The 27,918-nt window shown below is 38.1% G+C and overlaps 1 protein-coding gene across 1 annotated transcript; it reads left to right on the plus strand.

Annotated features, from left to right (window-relative positions):
• LYPLAL1 (lysophospholipase like 1) lies at positions 1 to 27,644 on the plus strand. Its single transcript, XM_074863733.1, has 5 exons — positions 1 to 152; positions 4,373 to 4,472; positions 15,093 to 15,262; positions 26,659 to 26,774; positions 27,387 to 27,644. The coding sequence occupies exons 1-5, from the start codon at positions 68 to 70 to the stop codon at positions 27,624 to 27,626; spliced, it is 711 nt and encodes a 236-aa protein (XP_074719834.1). The 5' UTR covers positions 1 to 67; the 3' UTR covers positions 27,627 to 27,644.
• The last annotated feature ends 274 nt before the right edge of the window (positions 27,645 to 27,918 follow it).

Consider the following 27,918-nt stretch of genomic DNA (forward strand, 5'->3'; position numbering starts at 1 on the left):
CGCGCTACCGACCGGCCCGGGCGGAGGAGGAGAAGGAAGAGGAAGAAGGAGGAGAAGAGCAGCGGGCATGGCGGCGCCCGCAGCGCTGCAGAGAAGCGTGGTGTCCCCCGCGGGCAGGCATACCGCCTCCCTCATCTTCCTGCACGGCTCAGGTGGCTGCTTTCCCTCCTCCTCTCCCCTGCTACCCCGCGGCGGGGCCGGGGCGCGGGGCAGGGGGCTCGGTGGGCGTCGCTTCTCGCTGGGGAAGGGCGCAGGGCTGCCGCCCTCCGGCCACGGGGCCGGGCTGGCCGCCGTCTCGCCGCCTCCTCCTGCGCGGCGGGGCCCTCCCGGGAGCGCGGCGGGGAGGGGACCGGGGTCGGCCCCCTCAGGCCGCGGCGGCCGGAGCGGGTGAGGGACCGGCGGGACGGGTCTGGCCCCGTGGCAGCCGCCAGGCTGCGAGTGGCTGGAAAGCGAGAAGGGGTGCGAGGTGCCCCCGTCCCCCCCGGGGGACAGTGCGGCGTGGGCCGGCGAGGAGGCTCCTCCGTGGGCAAAGCGATGCGCGGGCTGGGGCTGGGGCCTGCCCGGGCCTGAGGTGGGCCCGTGGGGTGTGTTGTAGGGACGGTGCTGTTACACACCTGCCTGGCTCTCTTGCCATGAGAACAAACGCGTTCCAGAAGATACTCTCTTAATCTGTCCAGGCGAAGGGTAGCCACGTGTAAAGGATGACCTTCAGAATTAAAGTGGCTGTTGGCGTTTTTGGGATCAAACTGAGAGTGCTGTTGTCACCTTTTACAAGCTCCATTCAGAAGGGTCCTAGCCACCTCCCAACTGGCTTCATGGCCACCATCTGCAGAAGGGAGTTACCTGCATCAGGGTCCAGGCTGAGGGCAGGAGGGAAGTGTGTGTTTTGTTGAGGTTTTTTTCTTAAAGGTTATTTCTAACCTGCTAAATAACAGCAACAAAGTCCACGAGTTTAAAAAAAAAAAAGAAAAAAAACAGTAAGCATACGTCTTTATTGGATTAAGGCCTTGGGAATCAGTTCTGTTGAGCTGTCCATGTGGCAATGTGCTCAGCTCTTTCAGTGGCTTCCTCTTAGTTTTGCTTTTAGCCAATGCCTCTTTTAGTTTAACAAAGATGTACGTGCTTATTAAATCTAGTTTAATTTTTTTGTTCTTAAATCCTGTGAGTTAATGAGAGTGAGAGCTCATAAGATGTGTTCAGCCTTCTTGTTAATGCTAATGCTTTAATACTCGAGGAAATAATTTTCTCTCATGTTGGAGGAGTAAGGGAAGATTATGGTTAGAGGTTGATTCCACATGTGGTTAAAGTACTCTACAATTTTTCATTTTTGATAGGATTTCATTCATAATGTTTGCAGTGGAGAAGTACGAGCGTGCTTTTATTTGGTTTTGTTTAGCAGTTCTGCAGAATAGAATTTAAAACAGAAGTAGCCACAGTGCTGTTGCTGTGGGCTGGCCTATAAACCTGAATTGTAAACCTTCTGTACAGCGCTCGTGATGGAACGTGGCAGTCAAATGGTATGAATCCACTTTGTTCATAACGCTGACTCCAGACAAATTATGACAAGTGGAGAATGTAAATGCAAAATGGAATTTTCTAATATTTTTCTATACCTGGTACTGTACATCAGATTTAGGTAGAGGATCCATTTGGTAGCTCATCAGGGAAGACAAATGAACATGAATGTATAATAATTTTTTAGACTTAGGTTTACAACTTTGTATGTTGTAACATGCATAGAATCACAGAATCATTTAGGTTGGTAAAGACCTTCAAGACCATTGAGTTCAAACACTGCCAAGTCCACTACTAAAGCATGTCTCTAAACACCACATCTACACGTCTTCTAAATACTTCCAGTGATGGTGAACGCCACCACTTCCCTGTGCAGCCTGTTCAAATGCTTGACAGCCCTTTTGGTGATGAAATTTTTCATAATAGCAAATCTACATGTGATATGTTGTTAATTTAAACTTCACACAGAAATAAAATTTGGAAATCCATGCTATATTTGGAAGGAAAATAACTTGTATTTTACTTGAGAAGGGGGAAAGACATAATATTGCTAGCATCAATCTATTTCAGGTTTGTAAACAGACTCAAAGGAGAATTGGCTGTGTACTGTCTGCTGCTTCTTAGTAATGTTCTTCTGAACACATAATGCTAAAATGTAAGAACAGCCGGAAAGATAAACCTTTCAGAAGGTTGCTGGGTTTTGTTTGGTGTCACAGTCTCCTCTCTTTCTCCCTCCCCTTCAAATTCTATTCTTAAATCAAAATGCATTGCCTCTGCAGGCAAGTGCTGACAGCAGTTGAAGAGCATTTGGACCATGGGGACTCTTGACACACAGAAGGTCATAGTTAAGAAGGTCATAGTTAAATTTTCTCTTACTTAACTAGTTTTCTATGAACTTTTCATGGACAAACTAGCTTCATTAACTATAAATGTTTCTTCAGATCTTGGCAAAGCTTAAGAATGTGAATAAATAATAAAAGATGTGTCCTGAACCACGGAGTTTGTAAAGACCAAAGTAAGTCCCAATTCTGTAAGCATTCAGATAGGTAGGTCAACCTAAGCAACTGAGGGTTGGTCCTGTGCATGTATTTGCAAAGCCTAGACTTCTGCTTTCTAACTGAAAAAAGAGAAGTATATAGAAGTGTTTATTCGAGCCTCCTTAAGATATGTTGTTCATAAACTAGGTGTCAGCAACCATGAGGAAACACTTGCATGTCAAGTGTCTACTAAGAATCAGAGGGGTGTTTGGACTTCAGACCATACTACTCACATAAGCAAAGTGCTTGTGGGAATGTGTTCTGAACCATCCACTTAAAGATATAACTTTGATTTTACTGTTTAACATAGCACAGAATAAGATTTGTCAGTTTTGTGACCCTATTGCTTATTTATCCCTTGGAGTATTTAGGTCAAATAGAGAATTTCATGGTTATGCTATTTGTACTCGACAGGAAAAAAAAAAAAAAATGCTGGGTTTGGATCCTTCTTGTCTTCTATTTTAATTCTGATGATGCATTAATTGTATGTGTAAATAAAGATCCCTGAATTTTGTTTTGAGTGCTAAAACAAGAGCAAATTTCCACTTGGGAATTATAATCATTGTAACAATAAATTGGTATATTCATGTAACATTCTTCAGATGAACCCATGGAACGTGGCAGTAAGCCTGGCTTAAGGCAGTGATACTTTTTCTAGTGATTTGGCCATTTTATTGAAAAGAATAGGGTGAGTTCTGAAGTCAAACAGACCAACTTGAGATAAAGTAATACAGAATGCTGTTAACTCAGGTTAACAGTTTGAGTTGATAACATGTGAGAGCCTTGTCTTCAAACGAGACTAAGGTCCTATGGCATGAGTGGCAGTAGTGAAGTTCCAGTTTGCTGAATTCCCACCAGATTTTTAGGTTGAACACTACTATGTGTTGAATGACTGCCTACTGTAAGCCATATTCCTTGATGGGCCTGTTTCCTCAAGCCTGAAGCATTGTTCAACTCTTATTGGAGACTTGTGTGTGTGTATGCTGTTCAGAGGGGTGGCAGTGAAGTTACAGCTGAAGATACCAGTGATGCAAAGACAAGCTCTAGAACCTGTCTGGTGTATGTATGTAGGAACACGTGCTGTCTGCATAAGAGTTCATCCTGTATATCTGTTCATGGCACTTCAATCTGTAGGGATTTTAGCCATAGGCTGAGTTGATACGATTAGAAAAAAACACATTAAGAGTCAGATCTCAACTAGCTTTTAAACGGAACAGTGGGATTAAGTTTTCTGAGGACCCTGCAAGATATTTTAACCCAAAGTCATCTCTTGAGCACTTCTACAAAACGTTGGGAGTGTTTGATTGATATTTCTCTTAAAGCCTATGTGTAATATTAGTGTAATTAAATACGAAGATCCTTTTTATTGCTCTTGACTAGGTTTTGAAGTTGGTTAGCACAAAATTCTGCAGTAAAAGTAATTATCTTTTCTAAGGCGAGCAGCAGGTATTTTATCTCACTTTTTAAGATATTCATCAGTATTTTTTGTTTATCACTGTTACCAGCAAATAAGGTAAGTTACAAGTAAGAGGTAAGGCTTTATTCCTGATTAGGAGGTACTTAAGCCATTGGCTGTAGTAAAGTATTTATTAAACTTCTGCTATGGGACCTCTTAAGCAGTCTCTTTCTAGGAAGTTTTGAGTCCATCTTCATTAGGAAAAGGGATTGAGGTTATTCTAGAAAATTCTTTTTTAGCATTTTGGAGGATTAACTTTATGGTTTAGAAATTAGGTCAATCTGGTATAAATATATTTGACATTGTATAGTTTTCTTTCTAAATGCACGGAATAATTCTTGTTGTACTCTTTTGTGTGATACAGGTGATACTGGCCAAGGAGCAAGAACATGGATAAAACAAATTTTGAGTCAAGAGATGGTTTTCCAACATATAAAAGTAATTTACCCAACAGCTCCTGCCAGGTATTGCTTAATATATTGTAACTGTAGGATTAAATTATTCTAGTACTGTAAATTACGCTTGTGAATATTGGTACAGACTGTCATAACACCTCTTTCTTTCTCATGTATACGCTTTTTGGCAAAACGGGCTCAACAGTGCATTGTTGCCCAGGGACTGTGATTTTAAGTGGTTAAGGCTCTAAATGGTTAAGACTTCACAGAAGTCAGTGTCTCTAGTTCAAATTGTCCTCATAGTTTCTTTTCACCTCCTTGATAATAAATAGAAGAAGATGCTCCAGTGTGTGTTCTAATGGCATTATAGAGCCATGTTCTGGATCACAGTCCTACCTATATTAACTCCTGTAAATTAACCACTAAAATATTCTGTTGTATTTAATGGCAGGTTTCAGTCCTGAAGGTGATTGGTCTTTGTGGCGAGTAGGATGTGAAAGACGTTCAGCTGCTGGAGAAAGGACCAGGAGTTTAAAATTACACATTTTTTAGTTTGAATACTGACCCAACTGTTTCAAAGAGAATTGAGTTCAACGTTTGCTGTAGGCACAAATCTCATTATGAAATGGCACTGTGTGTTCAGTGGTAGACTGGAAATATAGATAAAAATATCTACCTCCGGGAATTTAGAAGTTAATGAGGTCAAACCTGAAGGCTAAAAGTTGGATACCTACATCCATTATTTAGCTATCTAAAGACATGGCCTTGTATTTCAGAGCTGCAACCACCTTAAAAATGAATTTATATTAAGAAAAATTAAACATCTCTAAGTTAGAAAAATGTTTCCTTGAAAGGTAATGGGGCTTAAGTTTCTTTCTGAATTTGTGTGTAAGTGTGGATGAATGCTGAAAGGAAAAGGAAATTGTGACATTCTACACGGACTTTCGAGGTACAGAGGTTTGAAAGTCAGAAAAAATTTTCTTGGAGCATATAAACAAGTATAATAGCAGATTTTGTCTGGCACTCACTAATACATGAAAAAAACTTTCCTTCACCATGTATTTTTATGATCTACTTAGGCAGGAAAAGCAATTGAGAGATTGCAGTGTGAATGTACTCACTGTGTTACAGAAAAATCAAGCCTGTGAGTGGAAGTCTTTGAAGCAGTGTGTTTTGGGTTAGTAGGTAGTGAATGTGATTTTCTGTAAATAATTACTCATTGCTTCACTGACGACAGGCTAAAGTGATGCTGGAGTTATCAGTGGCACATCACACATAGTGACAGGCTCCATTTCTTCTCAATCAACACAGCAGGTACTGGAGGAATGCAGGAGATTTTGCTTCCCTATGAAACAATCTTTCTTCACATGTTCTATGCAGGCAGAGCAGCTCAGACCACATCTTTTAGGCCAGTGCTTCACTTTTCCATCCCACTGCGCTTCTGGGGTCCAATCCTTTTCTCATTTGTTCTGATTTCTTAGGATAACTACAGATGTAAACTATGTGTAAATGATAACCAGCAAGATCTCCTGACTCAAATGAGTGGTGTTTATGGGGAATTGTTTTTATCTTAAGACTTTGGATTTTAGTACTTTGGTAAACAGATGGGAAGAAAGATACTGTTGTAATTAAAAGATGTGAACAAACAGTGAATTCCACTCTCTTTTTTTTCTTTAAGTTGAGTTACTCTCGTTCTTCTCTAGAGCAGATAGAGGCCATGCATGAGCTGATTCAGAAGTGGTTTTTAGCAAAACTGTGAAAAGTTGTATATTCAAATAATAAAAAGTACCCACACTGTTTTTGACTGGCAATATGAAGTACGCTTGGGAATATTAGTGTACAGCCCTCTGTTGCTGATAAGCACCATTAGCTGCCATAGTGAAATAAAACAGATGCCCTTATGTACAATAATGTTTGCCACTGTTTGCAGCAGTGCTGAAGCGAAGTTTGTGAAGATATGTGTTATTGGTTGAAACTGAAATAACAAGCCTTTACAGACCCATTTCATGTTGTTTTGGTATTGAAGTCCAAAACAAACCATGCTTTTTGAAATATTTGTAATGGTTGCTCTTTTTTCCACAGAAGAAAAAAACAAGGCCTGGAACATTCAAACTTGAATGGCAGACATTAAAATAATTATATCTGTGTTAGGAACTTGAATCTATGGTCTGAACTTGTATGTGTGTGTATGTATATATGTTTTGCTAAGAATTCCAGATGCTTCTGGCAGCAATGGGCGAGTTCATCATCCTTGATAATGAGACCCATAGGTTGGGTCCATGTGGGTATGCAGATATGCTGAAGAAGGTTCTGATCCAGTCCTTGATCGTGTAGAGACAGTGATATCCTGGTGGAAGGCTACACCTGTGTGAGTGAGCATCTCTGTGGGTGGCACAACCTGCCACTGCGTTGTCAATTATCGGAGCAGAGTGCAAAGCTTGCCAAGAGGTTTTTACACTGATGGTGAAATTGAAGAAAAGTTTGAAGTTAGGCAAGACCTTACTAGGATTGCTTGGCTAATGTGCTCTTCTGGCAGAATACTGTTAATGTGGATGTAGTTCATGCTCTATAAACTACTGTCTTTTCCAGCATAACTTACCACATACACGTTGAACGCTCTCCGTCAAAGTAGTTACGCCAGTAAAAGCAGGTTTGATGATATAACTGCAATGCTCGAGGCTTTGGCAGGATAAACTGCAGGTCAGGAATACCTCTTCACATTTTTGATGGATACAGTTCTGCTGATAGATCTATAGATTTGGTCTTATTTAATAGAGGTGAAGAAAGTATAAGAGTTCTGAAAAGCAGTGGAATTCATGTTTTTCAACAGAACATTGAAAAATTATTTTTTCTTTGTGGAGTATGGATGAGGTTTATATTTACATTTTGTTTAGATTTTATCCCAGGCACTGAAACATAGATATATTTCACTTACTACATCATCAGAGTTTCAGACATGTTTTAATTCAAGAGTGAATATACTTGAAAATTCTATATGTTTGAGATTTCTAAAACACGTTCTCTGGCTTCATTAACATTGATTTCGGCAAACGCTAGAGAGGATACTCCCATTTTACAGGTAAAAGCAATAGAATGTTACTGAACTACATTTTATAAAACTGTGTTTTACTGTTCTCTGTAGGTCTCTGTAAAAAGTTACTCTTTTAAAAAAAGATTTACTTTTCTTTAATCACTTTTATAATGTGCAGGGTCTGTGTAGAGAATGATTTCCAGGTGTCCCCTGGACAGCGGAAGGGTTCCAGCATTATGTCACACTCATCCCAAATCACTTTGGAAAGTCCTATGAGTCTCTTGTTTGTTTCCTGAGCAAAAATAACACAATGTAGATAGTGCAATTTCCTATTAAAAAAGAAAAACTTGCAAAATTTCTAAGTAAAATGCTTATGGTAAAAAGCATGCTTAGATAAAAAAGGGGAAGATATGTGGATTTGAAGTCTCGGTGTAGTGTAGTAGGAGTAGTGGCATCTGAATTTGGAATATGGTTGAAAATTAAATGCATGTAGCTGGGACATGCAAATGTTGCTTTACAAATGAAAATTTTTAGAGAACTTATTAAAACAAGTTCTTCTAACTTTATCTAGCTTTCTTTCAAGATCAGTGCTTCTGTACATAGATTAAACAACAGAATTCTATTTCTTCTCTCTCTTTATAATGTTAATATGTATCTTTAATTAAAAAAAAAGAACTTCAAATTGTAGCCCTAGCAGCTGATGCAATCACTAAAGCCACGTCTGCAGTAATAGTTTTAAAGGAAAGGGTTTCCTTTTTCCTTTTTTATTTGGGTCAGGATGGCTACAGCTTTAAATACTGTTTCAGCTGCTACAACTGTGACTTAAACATTAGGTTTCTATTGAGTTTCTAAATCAGAACTGAATACTACCCAATTTAACCTTTTTTTTTTTTTTTAATAGAAAGTGATAGTTTAAATTGGCATTGCAGGAGCTAACGTGGTAAAGTTAAAACCATTTAGACTCTACTTATTTTAATAAGTATACCTTACCTTCTATAATTCCCTTAAAAAATCTAGGTCAAAGATTCTTTGCGTTGTCTAGCATTCCATTCTGACAGGCCTTCTCTTCTGGAAGTCAGAAAGTAAACTATAAATACTACTTGGGCTACTTTATGGATCTTTTTGACATTCTCTCAACATACCTTTCTGTGGCCAGTAAGTCTCTGTGCAGAGTTTGTTTTTTGGTTTTGGTTTTTTTCCCCCCAATTTATTCTAATTTACCTTGTCTATAAGTGTGTGGCTGGTAAGGACTGCTCAGCATGGCCTGGTACTCCATCCTGTCACCTAAGTTCACATCTTTGCTCAGCTCATGGGTGGAAATGAGTTTCATCTCATCGTAGTCCCCATTTGGCTATATCGCAAAACCACCAGACAGTTTGGCACCATTCAGCTACCTTGGCAGTCTCTACTCGTGAGAGGCCTAGGACTGGAAAAGCAGCAGGGGTACTGCAGGTCAGACTTGAGATGGATTGGCGGAGCTGTGTAGGGGACCGTGCACGGTGCCTATCATACTATTTTTGGCTCAAGCAAATGTTATTAATCCTTCACTTCTCTAAGCCCTAACCTCATTCATAAATTTAACAAAAAAAAGTGTTTAGAGGTGGAAGCTTGAGGGACAAATGGAAAGGGGTTTGGTTGGTGTCACAGGGTGGTTCTTTCATCTTGTTCTGTAAGTAGAAACTTAACATATTTTGCGTAATAACGATGGAAGCATGCTTGGATAAACTTCATATTTTCCTTTTATTTCTTCTCTTGCTTTAGGTGAGGAACATGTGGATATGCATACATGCAGTGCTTACATGATATACTAAATACCATATGAAATCCAATAAACATTTGTCAGAGATACTTTAGTCATGGTTGGGGAAAACAAAGCAGAACATGGTGCAATAATCTCGTATTTCTAATCCCTTTAATTACATCACGCTCTTAGACATCCTTCCTCTTGTTTTTTTTTCTCTGAACCATTTTCCAGTACAGAAGAATTGGAGAAGGTGGTTTTTATATGGCTTTTATATGGTTTTTATATTGTGGGGTTCTAAGTTATGTGTCATTCTGTGCTCTTGCTTTACAGTCTTTTCAGGGGTATCTGTTCTTAGCTTGTGTCATCCATCCTCAGTGTTGTTTGCCACCAACTCAAATCTTGGGAGTGTCTTTCAAACCCTGTAATGGAGAACTGATACAGATTGGACCCCGGTTTGCCTCTTGCCACTTTCTTTCAGTGAATTCATAAAACAACCACTATTAGTTGGTTGCTAAGGAACTGATAGTGTGTAGAAAAGGTCATTTGTAGTCTTTTCAACCATAACATTATTGCCATTTATCTGGTTAGTACAAATCTCCATGCCTTGCACAACCCACCCACCTCCTCAAAAAAAACCCCACAGAACCAACCAACAAACCAACAGAAACAAACTCAGAATTTGTCCTGCTGAGTTTTATGTCGGCTTCTATTGTGGCTTCCTTTGTCTTGAATGAATAAGTTTTGTCCCAAGTAACAAAAGCTGTCAACATAGTATTTCTTCAGGTACCCATTCTGTAGTGGCTCAGTTTGCTCTCATTTCAGGCAATACACATCCAGAACAACTCTATCAAGATAAAGCATTTACCTGTGGTTGTGTGAATAGGAACAGCTGAAATTACTCCTTATGGAGATGACTCTTTCCTGCCTTTTTTAAATTTTATTTTTTAAAGTATACTTTCAAGTTTAAGCTGTTTGAATTTGACACATCTTATGCTCTGTTACCATACCGCAAAGCTTCATTGTCAGTGCATGTTGAACCTCAGTTTTAACATAAGATATGCTTTGGACTGGAGCTTTGAATTACACTTTTGATTTGAATAGGTGTTTTCTCTGCCTTCCCCCTCTTCTAAAATTCACTTTCTGCTTCAAACAGACAGTGGGAATTAAAAAGTAGAATTAGGAACTAGATTTTCTATTTCCATGTACTAGTATCAGATTATGCTAGGGGAGAATTTGGAACTGGGGAGTGACTTTGCTTTCATTACAAAAACCTGCCATCGGCTTTAAGAGAGTCAAGACTTGCTTCTAGGATCATAAAATCATAGAATAGTTTGGGTTGGATGGGACCTTTAGAAGTCATCTAGTCCAATCTGCCCTGCAGTGAGCAGAGACACCTTCAGCTAGATGAGGTTGCTCAGAACCCAAGGTCAGGTTGGGTATTTCCAGGGAGGGGGTATCTACCAACTCTCTGGGCAACCTGTTCTGGGGTTTCACCACCCTCATTGTAAAAAATTTCTTCCTTATATCTAGTCTAAATCTACTCTCTCTTAGTTTAAAAATTTGTCCCCATGTTTCTTATAGGCCCCTTTTAAGTACTGCTTTCAGTACTTAAAGGCTGCAGTAGGGTCTTCCCTGGAGCCTTTTCTTCACCAGCCTGAACAATCCCAACACTCTCAGCCTTTCTTCACAGGAGGGGTGTTCCATCCCTCTGATAGTTTTTGTGGCCTCCTCTGGACCTGCCCCAATAGGTCCATGTCTTTCCTCTGCTGAGGGCTCCAGAGCTGGACACAGTACTGCAGGTGGGGTCTCACCAGAGCAAAGTAGAACGTAAGCAGTCTGGCAGTGTGCTCTGTAAATTGTCTTGAAGGGATGCATTCCAAAAGACAACATTACAATGTCTCATGCAACTTTGCCTCCTAACTGAGAGGAGATGGATTTGGGAAGGAAGCAAACGTGAGGATTTCAAAAATTTTGATCTTTCTTTATTTGAATCTCGAAGCCTAACTTCACTATAAATTCTCAGTTCTGTCTGACATCTCAGGAAGTTCTGTCTGGAACTTCAAGAAAGCTGTAAGCTAGCACCAGTGGTCTGGGTTTTCTGTGACTGCATTAGCAGGGTAATCATAGTGCTGAGTGTGACGGCAGTAATTCAATTGTGCATCAGGAGAAAGTGTTGAGGGAAGAAGGAAAAATATTTGCTATTTATCAACGTGCTGTCTGCTACTCTTAAGTTTCTTAAAGCAGGTAGTGGTGCTGGCTTGTCTTTTAACTTAATATATTGGACAGGGACAGTGATTTATTGGATAACGAACGCAAACACCTATAGTTTTATGTGAATCTCAATGCTGATAGTACCATTTTGGAGATAGAATGTGACGTGGGTTCAGATCTGAATTTGAACCTTGCGTAGCATCATTTGTTTGCTCTCTGCTTCTGTTAAGATAATTTCAAACTATTTAACACAATTCTAAACGTGATTAAGAAGGTCCAAAGTATACAATCTATGCTCCAGGAAGGCAGAAAAAGGTGGTGTGATTGCTTCCTGCTTTCATTATATTTTCATCGTTAGCACATAACTTACATTAGCAGAAACTAACCTATCTTCAGTTTGTGAAAACTTGAATGATATGTATTACTTTGAAACTTTGCAGTGAAATCAACAGTGAAAATTACTTCTGTTTGAATACGTGTGTAAAAGATTGAAAGGATGATAAATACGTAGGGATATTATAGCATATATTTTCCTTTTAAGACATTCAAATATTAGGTGTGTAGGATCTTCTTGAAACTGCAGTCTCATGCAAGAAGTGTATGTGTGAGAAAACAATTGTAAATCAATGCACACCCTTAAAAAATAATACCTATAATCAGAAAACGTGGTCTAGAGTGATTTGAGGATGTTGGGAAGTATTTTAAAGATTCTTTTCCTCAGGATCTCTGCAGTTTCTTAAATGCTGGTTGATATTAGCCATGTCTCCTTTATGTTTTCTTTTCTCTTTATTTTTAAATATTAAAAGTTAGTTCAATTCATAGGAAATTGTATTTCAAATGTCTCTTAAAAATGGGTACAAGTTTAGAAGTTGGATCTACCCAGAGAGAGAGAGTTCTTGCTTCTTGTTTGCTTATATAGATTTGAATCTTTTCTGTGCTCCAGAGCAAGCAAAACAAAAACACATATCCCCTTTAAAACTAAACAAACAACGACAAAAACAAAACAAACAAAAAAAAAAACCAGACAACTTGGGGGGCTATCTGTTTTCATTTTGAGTTTCAACAGCATACATTTCAGAGACATGGAGCTTTATTTTTAGTATTATTTAAAAAAGAGACTGAAGAAAGTGAGGCACAGAAGAAAAAATCATGGGAACTAATGTTATGAGTTTTGACTAAATTTAGGAAAGCAAAAACTCCAAACTTAAAGCTGACCATTAGGTATGACACTGTTCTTAACTGACCATGCTGATCTTACCAGATGGAGTTTTCATTCTACTCTCAATTTCTTTACTTTTGTGTATTTCTGTCCAGCCTCTTGTGTCACTGTAACATAGAGATCTTTCTAATTTTTTTCTTTTGTGGTTTAATTGTATGAAAAAATTTTGTGCTGTATTCTTGGAGCTGTACAGATGGTTCCATGCCAAACATATTTGTTTACCGTGGTAATGTCTGAGTTGTAGTGTGCCAACTAATAAAGAGATTTATTTAAGGAACAAGGTGAATGACTAAAACAGATGTGCCAGTTGGGTGAACCATTAAAAGAATCTTACTTCTCAGCTTTATGTAAAGGTTATTTTTAATGCATTTCTGAGAAATCAAGAGTGGTTGCAAGGATGTTTTTGAGACAGCTGAAAGCATCTTGTCCATTTGCTTGGGGGTCTTTTCCTGTGGAAAACCCACATTAGTCTTTCATCTATCTTACTGAATAATTTACAAAGACAGCAAGTCCTGAGTTTTGACGACTGATCAAGTATTATAATCTCATCATGGATTTTGTCCTGTTTATAAATTATATGATTCTGTCTTTCAGTTGTGGGGAAACCTGTTTTAATATTTCTGTAATGTAATATAAAGATGTATCTTCATTCCATGGAAATCCTTGGTCAACCTGCTCTAATAATACTAAAATCTTACACATCTTTTTTCACCTAAATATAAGGTACTCTGGTTTTACTAGAAAATGAAGCACTCTGGCTGCTAAGCATTTTAACCAGGATTGCTGTAAAAGTGTTTGAGAGAAGCTAAAACCATGAATTAAGTGCTGTTTGCCCAAGCACTTTGTTGTGCATCACATTGTCCAAGTGACTTCCAGAAAATCCACTGATTCTGCTGTTGTTGATATTTTTGACTGGAATGTCTCCTGTTAGAAATTGACTTCTGTGAATTAGAAATTTGTAATCTTGTTTCTTAGGTGTTATCTGTTCGTTTGGGAAGAATCCTGGAATTGGTGGTATTAGTAAAGAGAAATTAAAAAAAAAAAACAAAAAAAAACCAAAAAAAAAACCACAACCAAAACAAACCAAAGCAAGCAAAAGCATTTTAATAACATTTCTTAAATTTAGGTTTAGCTTGTTGGGTGTACAAAGTATTTCCACTAACTTTCCTTCAGTTTAGGAGTTACCTTTTTTTAGTAGACAAATAAGGGCTAACTTGAAAAAAAAAAAAAAAGGTTGTTAATTCTGATGCTTAAGTATGTGGTTTGTTTTGAATTAAGCAAATGAGGGACTGCTTAAGGCACACATTGTACGAAACTTGACCATATAGTTCTATGCCATCTTGAATAAGAGTAGATTTTAGGTTCCTGAAGCTGTGTTCAAAAAGATGAAACAGGGTACTGTCCCTTCTACGCTTGTACTAGTGGCAGTATTTCTCGTTTAGAAATAGCCATTTACATATGTGAAGCCTCCCTGGTATTAATAAAGGCAGAATTTGTTCCTTCATTAAGAGTAATTGAAACAGCGGTTTTCTCATTTTAGGTTAGTTGTGGTTTTGTTTAATCCTAGTACTGAAAAAAATCTGGAGAGATCACAGAAGTCAGTGTTAGCATTTTCAGTGGGTTCCCACCCAGACAAATTTATCAAAGGCTGTCTGTTTGTAGGCAATGATTGTAATCTGATCTGAGCTCATCTGAGCTTAAGTAAAAATGAAAAATGTGCCCCCTGATTAAACATTGCAATTAAGTATTTTAAGGGGCTTGGTTTTGAGATGAAGCATCGATCTCATAGCAGTATGTTTGGTATTAAATTGTAGAGCCATTGCAAGGCAATTAGATCACCTTTCTTGGGATTTCAGGGCTCTATTCATCATCTTTATTTAAAAACAAAGAAAAGACTGCTTTGAATTGTAGCTTCCTTGATTATCTGAGGTTTGGGCAGTATGTTAAAGCACTTAAAATACTAATCTGACAACACAGCATTATGGCGGAGGGGAGTATCATGTCTCTAATTTGTGTCTGTGCACCAATCCAGTAAGCACATGGCATTTCTTTCAGTTATTGAGATACCTGCTCCACGAGGGTGAGGATGGCTGTACTTAAATTTAAGAAAAATAAAAATTGACAGAAGGAAGAATTTTTTGTGAATACCTAGAGGTTTGTAATACCTATCTCCTGTCAATTTCAACAAGAATAAGACAACTAGGTCCCATAGTTAGCTCCTGCAAAGCTGTATTGTTTAGCAGTTACTTAGTTTGTCCTATTCCAAGGTGGATTTCATCTGTAACCTTGTTTAGGATTAAGAACCCCTGTTTTGAATGCAGGGAAATGCAATGTGACTGGATATAAATTGAGTTATACCCAAGAGAGGTTCCTTCTCTCCTTTGCTGGAGAGATACCGAATTATTTTTATTTATCACATAACGCTGAAGACTTTTGGTCTTATGCTTGGTTAATAATTTGTTATCTTTTCTTCCACCACTTCAGGCCGTATACACCTATGAAAGGAGCCTTTTCCACTGTGTGGTTTGACAGGTATAAGATCTCTAATGACTGTCCAGAACACATTGAAAGTATTGATTCTATGTGCCGAGGACTTACAGACTTGATCAACGATGAGATTAAAAATGGCATTGCAAAGAATAGGATACTAATAGGTAAGAGAGACTTATTTTTAATGTATTTATTTTAATGGTTTTTAAATGTTAAGAGATCATCTACTTTGAATTTACTCCATCCTGAAAGCTCATGAGCATGCCTTGCAACTGCTGAATGGCCTCTTCAGCAGCCAATCCTCAAGAATATTGAATAATTATTTAAACCTGTATCAGGTGGGGAATGTGGCTAACTATAAGCAGTGTCCTCAAAAATGTAACTTAAAACTGTTTTTATTGTAAATAGTCATTTGTAATCGTTATTTAAAATACAGAGTGGGCAGTGATTTGCTTTAAAAAGTATGTATTTTTACTATTTCCTTTTAGCCCTTTTCAAGGATGGAAAAGTATGCTTGCCCAAAATTACTTGTATTTTGGAAAGGGGAGATGTAGCATATAAATAATCATGAGCTTTTCCTTACCACTCTAATAGTTTTGGGTTAAGTTAATTCATGGGGAAAAAACATCACTAAAGATTAACACTTGCTAACAAATGAAGTATTAGCTGTCATAGTTCATATGTGTCCCTGGTAATTTCCAGTAACTTTCCCAATACTTCTGTGAAATAGCTGGTGGGATACTGAGGCACAGGAGTTGAGGGCAATGGAGTAGCCTGTGTGAGAGAGAGGAGGAGAATTCACAAGTCCTTGGCTCCCTGTCCCATCCCTAGACCACAAACTATTTCAGGTTGGGGAAAAAACTCTTAATGTGGGAACTTAGAAATTTATGGCCAACTGAGTCATGCCATCAAAATCCTGAGTGGTGGAGCCACTACCATTCAGCCTACATGTTTTCTTGGTCCAGCCCCATGTTGCTCTTTGAAGGCCTCTGTTTACTTTCCCTTTCTGGCTCATTGCCCTGGCTGCAGAATGCATTGTTTTGGATGGCTGTCAGCACAGTCTCTTTGATCTGTCTTTCCTGTGTTATACCTGCTGGCTTGGAAACAGCTGAAGAAGGGCAGGTGCTTTTCTGTAGAGTGAGCAGGGAGATGTTCTGTGTGCAGATCCAACTTGCTACTAGGCTTTTCTCCTTTCTCTGTAGCCTTCAAAATTAGAACTAATGAGACTGCGGAGTATGAAAGTTGTTTTACAAGTCATAAGCAGACTAAGGAAGTTGGTATGCACCGACTGTTTCAGCCCATAGATTCTTTGGAAGTCCCCGTCTCTGTGTTTGGATTCTTCATCTGTAAATCAGAAATAATTATACTTAATTTCTCACTCTTGAGAGCTTTGATTTCAGGCTTCTAGAGTGAGGCACTCTTTTCTTGCCTCTGTGACAGAGACTACACACATCATCACAGTTGAATCTAATATTTGTGCAACAAGCAAAATAAGGCAGCCCTGAATTGGCTCCATCCAAAGTGAAGAAGGGGACCCATGTGGATGTGTAAGAAATCTGCTAGTGGAAAATGAATTCTGTCACTTGTGGTTGCATGAGATTAAGTGTTCTTCCACAAGAACTTTGTGCCTTCTCTGCATAGGTTTCGATGATTAACCAGTGTGTGATGCAGTGGAGAATGAATTTTAGAGATCCTGTAAGGTTTCTGGGCATAAACGTTGGGTTTAGTATCAGTCTGAGTCAGCCTAATGTGACATTCTCACTTGTTTTAGATGGGACTTTGTGCAAATAATTGTCCATCTTCTGGCATTGGTTCTTACAGGAAATTAGGAATTCTGTAAAGGCACCTGGCAGTTTTACAGTGTTTTTTATCAACAGAGAATATGAGGCCAAGGTTTGGTTATGAAGATATAGTCAATACATCTGCACTGAACTGCAGTGTCCACTGGAAAAGGAGAACTGGGTGACCTGATTTTTTTTCTGAGATTGGGAAATGATTGATGTACAGGAGATAATGTAAGATATGGTCCCTTACTTAGAATGTCAAAGAACTAAGTCCTGTCAGATCTTTTTAGTTTTCTCTTTGAAAACGTCAGGAATATCCACTGAGTACAAGAAGAGGAGGCTAAGGTAACAGGTGGGGAGCAGACAGTGTATTTATGACTGCTGGTTCCACAGAGCTGGAGGAGGCAGCCTTCTTGAGGTGAAGGGAAAAATAAGACAATCAGAGCAGAGGAAGTGATGGTGAAATTTTGATATGAATTTCCTCAGTGCATTCAGTGATGTTGAGTCCTGTTGGAGATCCGCAATGAGAATACTGGTACGTATCTTACTATGTAGAGTAGAGACAAAATAGTTGAGAGACTGGAGGACTCGGGAGTCTGGAAAAGCAGTGGGGGTCTTTTCAGGTAGGTCACAGAAGCCAAGAGAGCAGAACAGCTGTGTGAAGAGCTAGTTACAGGGAATTAAATGGTTGTTAAAGGGTTAAGAAGAACTGGGTTGTGGGACTGTCTGTTTTGTAATGAGTGGGAGTTTTAATGAGTGGAAAGAAAACAAAGTGAGTATGAGGAGGGTAACAAGATTGAAGGTTATGGTTTTATATGGAATAGCGGACTAGAAATTACAGGCTGAAGATGAGTGTCAGATATTGTTAGATGAGGGCGAGCGAGGTGTTAGGCAAGCAGGAAGGTGGGTAGCTGCTGACAGCTCAGAGGTGTGGGATAAGAAGGCAAGGTCTGAGGGAGCACTGTGCAAAGGAGAGAAAGTGGGAAGAGAGGGGAAGCAGGAGCAGGCTCTCCATCAGTGGAAAATGAGAAGCTCAACACCTGGTGTTCTGGGGGATGATTCTCCTTCTGGAGCCATTCAAACTTTCCACAAGGCTCAAGATTGTGGGTACAGTAAGATCATTTGGCCTGAAAGAAATTATAGCCTGCGTTGTTTGTTTCAGTAGCGCAGTTAGCTCTGAAATCTGCAAGTGGCTGTTTGTAGAACAGAACTCTAAGCTGGGGATGGAGTCCAGGATGTGTGATGCCACTCCTTATTTCCTATATCAAGAAAAATATTGGTGCAGCCTTTTTTTTAACAGCTGCTCTATGAATCTGCTTCTAAAGAATTAAATTACTTAATTTACTGGAGGTAAATAAAATCTTATGAAAACCTCCATATCGATTTAGTGAAACAACCAGAACACAGTAGTACACAGCTCATCTACCCATTCCTATTTCCTGACAGTTTCATGAGTTGCTTTCCTATTAATACAGAAGTCTTTTGAAGGAAGTAGACTTCTGGTTCATTGAGGTTTATTTCCCCTGACCTTGGAGAAGGAAGGAAGGGAGACTTACTTCAATATATAATTATTCAAAAATGACTATATCATCCTTAGAAATTGATAATGGAGGTCACTTTTTAGCCAAACATTCTTCTTGAGTTACTCTTACTGGTCTTCCTGGCTAAAGCACTTCTTGCAAATAATCCTCTGAGTAGGCTTATGTTGACTTTGGAGATAAAAGAGGATGATAAAATTAGTCAAATTCTGACACTTGGAGCTTTGATAGTATCCCTTCTTAAAAACTGGATGTATTCCTCCTTTATAAATGCCTGGATTCATTGCTAAATTAGCTATACAAGCAAATAACCACAGTTTGAAATGTGGGACAATAATTTCTTTTTCTATTTAAAGCTTGGTTGGTTTTTCAGGTGGTGGTGGTTTTGCTTTGTTTTGTTTTCTTGTGTTTGGTTGGTGGTGTTTTTTAAAACTGCTTCCATAGTGATAGTACACTATAAAATAATTCCACTTAGGTGGAAATTGTCAAAGATTTCAACAATCTTATTCAATAATATGTTAGAAGCCCTTGAAAGAAATGGCCACTTCACATTTGGAGCATTCTAATAGTGCTCATTTTAGTCAACTACACTTCAGTGAAAGGCAGTCTTTTTGTTCTTTTATTATTCTTAATTTAGCGCTGCTTTCCTACTTTTACAGGTCACTTTTTGTGTAGTGCAGAAATGCTGATCCAAGCATGTTGGTCTCTGCCACCTGTAGTCACTTGTGTAAGCAGCCAGCGAAAATAAACTTTCCATAACAGTCCTGTAGATTTGACTGTATGCCAAAACACACATGCATGATTCCTGACCCCTTGTACTGTAACAATAACACAGGACACACAACCACTTTTTGTTTGTTGCTAGACTTCTTACATAGCTACTGAACCATGGTGGAAGTAACATGAAAGCTCTGTGCTTCTTGTAAATATTAGCATTTCCATCTTTCTCAGTGTGTGTCAGAATGGGATGAGGAGGAAATATCTTGGCTTTGACATTGCAGAGAAAGAGGATTCTGTAAATATGGGAAGACAGAAAAACCAACAATAAATCATTAAAATATTGGGCAAACTACACCTACAATCTTGGTATTTTATGTCTGGCTTCTAAGCCTTTTGCTGTCACTCATCCTATCTTGTATCGTTTGTCTTTATTAGGAAAATGTTGTGTTTCATTTAGAGGCACTTACTACCTTTCTCTCACAGAGTAAATTTATGGTTTTATATTGCCATTCGTCACTGCAATTCAAATGAGATTTCTCTTTCTGTACCACCCATTATGTGACTTTGTGGTTTATCTAAATTATGCCTATGAGAGGATGGGCTCAAAGCAGTACTGTTAGTCCACCTCCCCCATAATACCAGCAGACATTTCATTAATTTTCAGTGCATCAGTATGAATTTGCATTGCATTTGTACTTCAGGGAAAATGTTTGCTCTCCTTATTTGTTTGCACCTGAATTGGCCATTTATTTTTCTTTTGGGTCTCCACTATTTTTACTTCTTGATGTGCAAGCAAGAGACATTAACAAATTAATGTTTCTGTTTCCTTCATAAATCATTCAGTAGGAAATACAAATGTTAATAATTTTAATCAGAGAGTAGGATCCACCACTTGTTACTTTGCTTCCCAGCTCTTGATGGTGTCCCTATTAATGTATCTAGAAACAAGGGTCTTTGAAAGGTGGCACATTCTCTGTTTCAGTCTCAGTGATGAATGACAGGCTAAGCAAATGGTAGTAAAGATTAGGAGCAGATAAGGCTCATAAGAGTAAAACCAAAAATAACTCAATCATGGTATTGTCATCACATATTATCATCAGATAATGGCTTTGGGAAGAAAATAATTATAAAGTGAATCGAATTCTGATCTTTTCAGCCTTAGTAGAAACTCTGTTGAAAACATATGCTTACTCATCTTAAATAAATGCTTGAATTCAGTGCAAAATTAAACGGATGGATGAGCTTTTAGAATGCTTGAGAGTCATGTGTAGACCTGCCACAGGGTGCATATTAACCTGTACTTTCTTCACAGTCGTGCCTGCAGGATCATAGAAGAGTGAGGCTTAACAACACTGACTAATCCATCTTCATGTGTCAGTGCAGGTTCAGCTCTACTTAGGCAAATCCTTGCCATTGCTTTTCAGACTTGTTCTAAAAGATCTCCATTAACAGAAGGTTCACAGCTTTCCAAGGCAACCTGTGCTTCACTATTTTTCACTTTAGAGAGCCTATTTTCTAGTTTCTTTTTTGTGATTCAATTTAAATCCATGAATACCTTGAGCACAAAGTATAGGTTATCCTCTTCCTTCTTCCACTTGTGCAGTTATGCTGACTGTAAAAATGACAGGTAATTGTTGCAGCAGGGCTGTGCTGTCGTCCTCAGAAACAGCCGAGAAAACATACGAGGTAAATAAAGCAAGCCATAGATTTGATAGAGAAACATCTTAGTAAAAATTGATTTGAGACTTTTCGTGGATTTTGTTTTCCTTCTAGTGCTAAAAATTATGATTCCTCAGGTACACATGTTGGGTTCCCTTCTACTGCCCATATCAGTTGAAAATAAAACTGTTACCGGCTCTGGTTTTACTGCAAGTTGATACATTAGAAACTATTGTATACTTGTTTTTACAAGAAAGTGGTAAAAGTTGTACCACTTAAATATGCATTTCAGAATGTGTTTTGGCTGGTGAGAAAGTTGGATAGCAAATTGATTCATGTTCCTAACAAGAGGAAGTGGCTGAGCCAGTCAAGGGAAGTTGCCTTTGTTCTTGTAAAGACGCTCAGTTACTGAGTAACAAACATAATAAAAAGGCGATCAAAGGTGGAAACCATTCATTGCCATTCTGCTAGTGTGTAAGGTTAGTGTCTAGTGAAGTTTCATGAATAGATGAAAAGGAGAAAATCACTGCTATGAGGAAATTCACTTGAGACAAAGTACATGTTTGAGCACTTACACAGGAGCAGTGTTCAGGGAGTTCTGTGGAGAAGGGAACTTGCTGTTCCACTGGCATTTGTACTCTTCACTGATACTCATATGTGAACACGATTAAATGTATATAATACTTCCATTCATGGATAAAAAAGAAGGTCAAAACAAAAAGTCAGCTTCTTTGCAGATGATGTGTAGAACAAGGTTTTGCTGTTACCATTAATAGAAGGTAAATCACAGAAAGTCCCTAAGGAGAGCAGAAAGTAAACTGAAAAGTAGCTTTAGGGAAAAATTCCTGATAACAAACTGATTAAAGTAACTCAAGTTGAAATACCTAAAAAAAGGAGAAATTGAGAATGAAAAACGGTGGGAGAATGGAAAGAAAACGAGACAAGAGTATATAATGTATTGTGATGATAACAGAACAGGCAAAGACAATTTCTAACTGTGCTGGTGCAGCTTTATATGACAGAAGAGTGTTTGTCTCTCCTTGCACTGTGCTGGCACAGGCGTTGTATGCTGTAGCATTCATCTCTTGCTGCTTTGTTACCAAAGCTGTACTGACAAATTTGAAGAAATACAGGGATGATGAAGAACAACTACTAGAGAGAAGCTAGTGAAGAAATACTGTTTAAAATAAACACCCCTAACCCCACCCCTCCACCCAAGTCCGAATCCTTGTCGCATCAAAGTCTGGAGCTTAGCTTCTCGTCTTCCTCATGCTTCTGTGCTGTAACGAAGCAGTTTCTACCTCAGCCACTCAAATTCATGTGAGAAGAGCTCAAGGTCTGTCTCTGCAAGGAGCAGAAGTTCTGTACTCAATGCAGATGGCAAAATTCATGCACTAAATGTGATTAATAACTAAAAATTGTTTCCTGCACCTGTGATTTCTAGTGTGGATCTTTGATCCCATTTTAGAATTATACTGGAAGGACTGAAAAAGTGATCTGCTTTGTTGCTTCCTACCTCCATAATCATTATTTATAACAAATTGACTAAGGCATTTTACAGTCAGATCTATATGACTCGAGAAGCAATTGGCAATGTGAAACCTGTGTTTGTTAGAGGTATTGTTTCTGTAAAGAAGAATGAAAACCTAAAGACCTTTCTGAACTCAGGAATAGGTCATTGCAAGCACTAAAGTGGAACATGGGGGAGAAGGCAGAGTTTTTAGCATTCTCTTATGTATACAGGACACGAGAGGGAGACTAAATAAAGAAACCTTTGTGCTAGATAATAGTTAGTCATCTTCTGAGATACAAACCCAAATACAAAGAAATTAAAAAAGCTGAACTTTGACAGTAGGTAAATACTTGGTTTCCTGAACTTATATAATGTTGAAGTGTCATCATGGAGCAGGTTATCATTTCCGACAGATACAAATGAGGAGCAAATTAATATAAATCAAGATCTTTATCAGAAGTGAGCTCAAGGTTTTATACAAACACTTTGATGTTTAAAAGGCTCCTAAGGCCATTTACAAGCTCTGGAAAGAAGGTTTTATCACTGAAAAATGGCAGCTGTGATAAGGATTTCTGTTTTAGTCGCGGTGGCATAAATTACATTTGAGAAATTCGTCTCTATTCACTCAGTGTTACATCATTGTATGGCTGGAGTTACCTTAACATAGTTACAGATGAAATTCCAGCAAAGAAGGTTTTGTTTTTAGTAAAGTATTGCATGGGAGTTTCTTTCTGTTTCAAATTCTTAATTTGGAAGTGTGACGATCCTGTGATTTCAGCAGATCTTTCTCAACTAGCAAAGCAAAGTTACAAGCAGCTTTCTTCTCGCTGCAGAGAGGTATTGTCTAGAAACCAGCACTACAGAGAAGCAGATTTGAGATCATAAATGCATACTTGAGTGAAGTTTCTTTGCAACTAAAAGCAAGTGCTTTACTTAATTGAGTCTGTTTTGTATGTGCTTAAGTCTTAGCCTGTGCGTGAACCTCCTTTGTAAGGCAGCAAAGTTAATACAAAGAGTTAGATGCTTTACTGAACTGGTATCCTGAGCATTGTAGAGCCAACGCTTTTTAAGTGTTTTGAAGCATTAATCACACAGCTCTTTAAAAATAGCTGTAATGGGGGAAAAAGAAAAATGAATGTACTTCTTAAGTGAAACCTATTGGCGAATTCTGAATTTCTGTGCATACCCTTTGTACTTCTTGGATTGGTCTCAGGCAGAGGGTTTGCTATGTTCTGCCCATCTAAGGTTGAAATGTTGCCATGTCATTTTTGATCTCGATTAACACTCGTGACACAATCTGCTTAGCAATGCTGTGAGTTTTATGTATTCGTTATGCTGAGATCATTGGTGTACATAAGCATCCTCGTACTTTTCTTTTGTGTTTTGCTTACATTCTGACTGTCACTTCATACATTTTTTTTTTTTGCGTGATACCTGTACCTGCCTCTTATTTTTCCTTAATCCAAAATTTGAGTTCTTATAAAAGTTCTGGACTGAGCACATCTTTTGTATGTCATGTCAACTTTACACTTATACTGAAATACTTCTTGTAATAGAAAAAATTTGTCTCCAGCTACAAATGCTTATTCAAATTTTTCTGAATTCTGAAGGCTTATTCAAATGTTTCTGAAGCATTTACTATATGGACTTTACTCAGAGATTGTTGTGGTATCAAGTGATAAAGTTCAGGTTTTCCCCTGGAAAACCAAATTCAAAGAACTAGTCCTTTGTATTACATTTTCTCATAGTAGTATGAGCCACATAAAAGAACCATTACCTAATATTCTTCTAAACAGAAGGTGACTGCATTGTCAAAGACTGCTGGTGAGTAATTGCACATAGTGTTGCCAGATTGTGACTAACTGGGTACAAAATTTTAGATTAAATCATTTACAAACTAGTAATGAGTTTTCAATGCAGCTTTTTTTCCTGTATTTTAAAATACTTAAAATGGACTTCATTTTATATGTGGACAAAGTGTATCTGTATTTATTTGTAAGCAAATGCAAAGTGGTCTCATACTCTTAGTGCTACTTTTTGGGTTTGGGGATGACAGCATCATTCAGAATGATCAAAAGGAAATGAAGTGAATGATCAGATTCCACAGAAGAGAATAAAGGAAACTTTAGCACAAGACGTTGTTTACATAGTAACTTCTCATAGCTGTTGCATTTTATATGCTTTCTCAGAAGGCTGAATTTTTCTATCTCTGTGAATGTGGGATCAATGATGTTGAATTTTTGTGATTAGTGTGACACTTGTGCAATATATTTTCTTTCATTATAGAAGTCTTTACATGTGACAAGAGAACATGTTTGGTAGGAAATAGTGATGCAGATGAAAGGCTTGCAGTAGTATTTTCAATATTTTTATTTTTGTGAAGAGAAGTTTATTCAAAATTTCTGGTGATGTGGGCTGTGTGAGTTTTTAAGGTATGTTCTGAACTTGTTTACCCACATTCATTCCTGCTTTTCTTCAACTGCCTTTGTTTCTGAACTGCCACTGGGCACTTAGACATACTACATTTAACTTTGAACTGGTTAAAAATTGATTCGCAAGGTAAATAGCAGGTCCTGGCTTTATTTACCAAAGATAAATATCAGGGTATTATCAGCCCCCTAGGTGAATAGCTAGGGGGTCCCAGGTATATCTCTTAGTCTGAGGGTATAGGTCTCCTAATACAATTAAGGGCTGTGTTTGAAAAAGGAAAGCAAGACTCCAGTCTTCCACGATGTGTGGTCTTGCTCTTTCTCCTTAAGATCCAAGTTCTGTAAGTTAGGAACCTGCAGTTACTGCTTTTGGCCATAGTCATTTTAAGACTACAAGGTGACAGTAAGTAGAAAGAAGAATCAGAAATTCGGTAGAAATTCTGATCAGAAATGAATCAGAAATCAAAAAATAATGTTGTGTGGGAGAAAGAAAGCACTTCATGTCTGGACTAGTCTAGTGTTTTCAGGAAAATTTCCTGCACAAATCCAGCCAAATCTTCCAGTCATAGTATGGGATGAAGTGTGAGCTAGAAGGCTTCAGACCTGCTGGGACTTGCAGATAAGCATGCTGGAAGAGGATTCCCCATTGGGAACAGTCTCACTGTGACCTAGCTAATGTTCACGAAGTGCAGCGTTTTCTGCCTCTTGAGCTTGTGTGTGCCAGAGATTTCCTGTGTGGTTCAAGGATCTGGTGAAGTATTGATGTTGCAGGGTGTCATTAGGCTCAGTTTCAGGGCTGCAGGGGTCCTGCTTCCTGGCTGGGTTTTGTTTAGCACCCTTGTCAAACTCCTGCATAGCACAGAAGGCAACTCCAGAGGGTTTACGTAGCCCTTGCAAAAGAGCCATTCCCATTCTGGAATCTCATTTTAATCTCTTCAAAAAGATAATCTGAAACGGTTTAGTATTTTGTCTACAATATTTGCATTTCTTTTTCAATCCCTAATTTCTTAGAATTTTGCAACTAATTAACACCAGTTAACTACCTGACACAAACCAAATGTATCACCAGTGCCTGAGATGCTAATACCGCACTGAGTAGAGCTGCAGTCATAACCTTTCTGCTGCTTGCCATCTCTGTGATAGAAGGGATTTCAGCAGCCAGTCATTCTTCGCCCTAGTCATTATCTGGATACAGTAAATATAATAGCCAATGTACTGTGTCCTTGTGAAGTAATGCAGTAGTCTGGATTTCCTTCCTAATGAATAAGCATTTGTCATGTAAAAATCATCCCTGAGGAATTATCTTGTGTAAGGAATTAGTGCAGCTAAAGAGGCACATTGAACATAGAAGGCCATTAATTAAGCAATCCTGTTAGAACTCAGGTGGGATATGTTGTAATTTTTCCCTATTTATTATCTATCTTAAGGTGTAACAATAAAAAAAAATCCTCAGCCTCTGTATACTAGTCTGATGTGGTGAACGTTCATTGATTATTTATAATAGTGATACAGATATTTCATGTGTGAATGCTACTAGCCTAGGGGAAAAATAAGTTGAGTAAAAAAAGCAGCGAGAATTATCTGTTCATACAGCTGTACTTTGTTAATGTCAAAGAATACATGGCCACAGTGTTAAACTACCTGGTAGGGACCATACACAAATGGCTTCTAACGTATTGGCATTTTGGTTGTTTTTTAAATTTATTAATTTTTCTCTTTCGGTAATGAATCTTCAGCAGTACTTTAGCTATTCTTAATTGAATCGTGCTTTGATTTAAGATCATTGTAACCTTTATGTTACTCAAGCTGTTTTTTGATTGCATTGTGTATAAAAGAAGTCTGAAGATAAAAAAAATTGAATGCTGAGTTACAAAGACATATAGCAACATCCAGTCTGTTTCTTTTGTTACATCCTAGGAGGCTTTTCGATGGGAGGTGGAATGGCAATGCATTTAGCATATAGGTTTCATCAAGATCTGGCAGGAGTCTTTGCTTTGTCTAGTTTTCTCAATAAAGACTCTGCTGTTTACCAGGTGAGTGTGTGGTAGACTTTACAGAAAAACTGCTTAGCTAAAAGAGAAACATTATAATTGAGTATATCATGTTTATTCATCTGAGGCAGTTGATTAATATTCTAAACTTATGACATTTCCTGGAAATAGATAAACAGTGTATTAGGGAAGTGAGGCTTTAAAGCTGTCCTTACATGATGTTTTGTTGCTTTTTTGCAGACAGTACAATTATTTTATTCAAAGTAAGTCAGTGTAGAAGGGAGATTAGGAAATTAAATGCTTTTCAAGTTGTCCTTACTTGTTAGAGAGTCACTGTAAGTGTAACTATTCTCTGAAAAATTGTGATGAATTATAATACTCCTGGGCTCCATCTGCTGTCATAAAGTTTTTTTATTTCTCTTATTTGGAGAGGGATATAGACCTTAAAGTAAACCCTATCATTTGTCAAGAGTTAGTACATTGGAATTTGAAGTGCAGGTTTTTTTCCAGTATTTCCTTGTTGGCTTTTGTAGAGATATGACCACTAAAATGCAGGGTCATAAATGAAATGCTATGTAAATTGTCACCCTGTAATTATAACTGTTGTTTTAAAATTCTTAGTGATGTGTCTGACAGTGTTTCTTCTCCACCTAGGCTTTGAAAAGGAATGACAGTGTCCTTCCAGAACTATTTCAGTGTCATGGAACTGCTGATGAACTAGTTCTCTACTCATGGGGTGAAGAGACCAACAAGATGTTAAAGTCACTGGGAGTATCAACATCACTTCATACTTTTCCAAACCTTAATCATGAGTTAAGCAGAACTGAAATAGAAAAGCTAAAAACCTGGATTGTAAAGAAATTACCTGCTGAAGCAGCAAAGACAAGTGAATAAAAGAAGATGTAGCTTTTATATACTTTCTGATTTTTGTGTTTTTGAGATCATGTGTGGCATGTATATGGGTGTCCCATATATATTATATAAGCACAGCTTCAGGTAGACACTGTTACATTCCATGAAGTTCACTTAAATGGTGTAATGATGGTGCTGACTATTAATACTCATCACATGGGTTTCTTTTTCTGTTTTCTTGTCCAGTTTTTAAATGCACATCCACGTCAGTCTGTGGAACATCTAATGATAATATTAATGATAATATTAAAACTATTCCTAAATATTCAAAACT

The sequence above is a fragment of the Strix uralensis genome, chromosome 3 (genome assembly GCF_047716275.1).
Source record: "Strix uralensis isolate ZFMK-TIS-50842 chromosome 3, bStrUra1, whole genome shotgun sequence".
Classification (NCBI taxonomy): Eukaryota; Metazoa; Chordata; class Aves; order Strigiformes; family Strigidae; genus Strix; species Strix uralensis.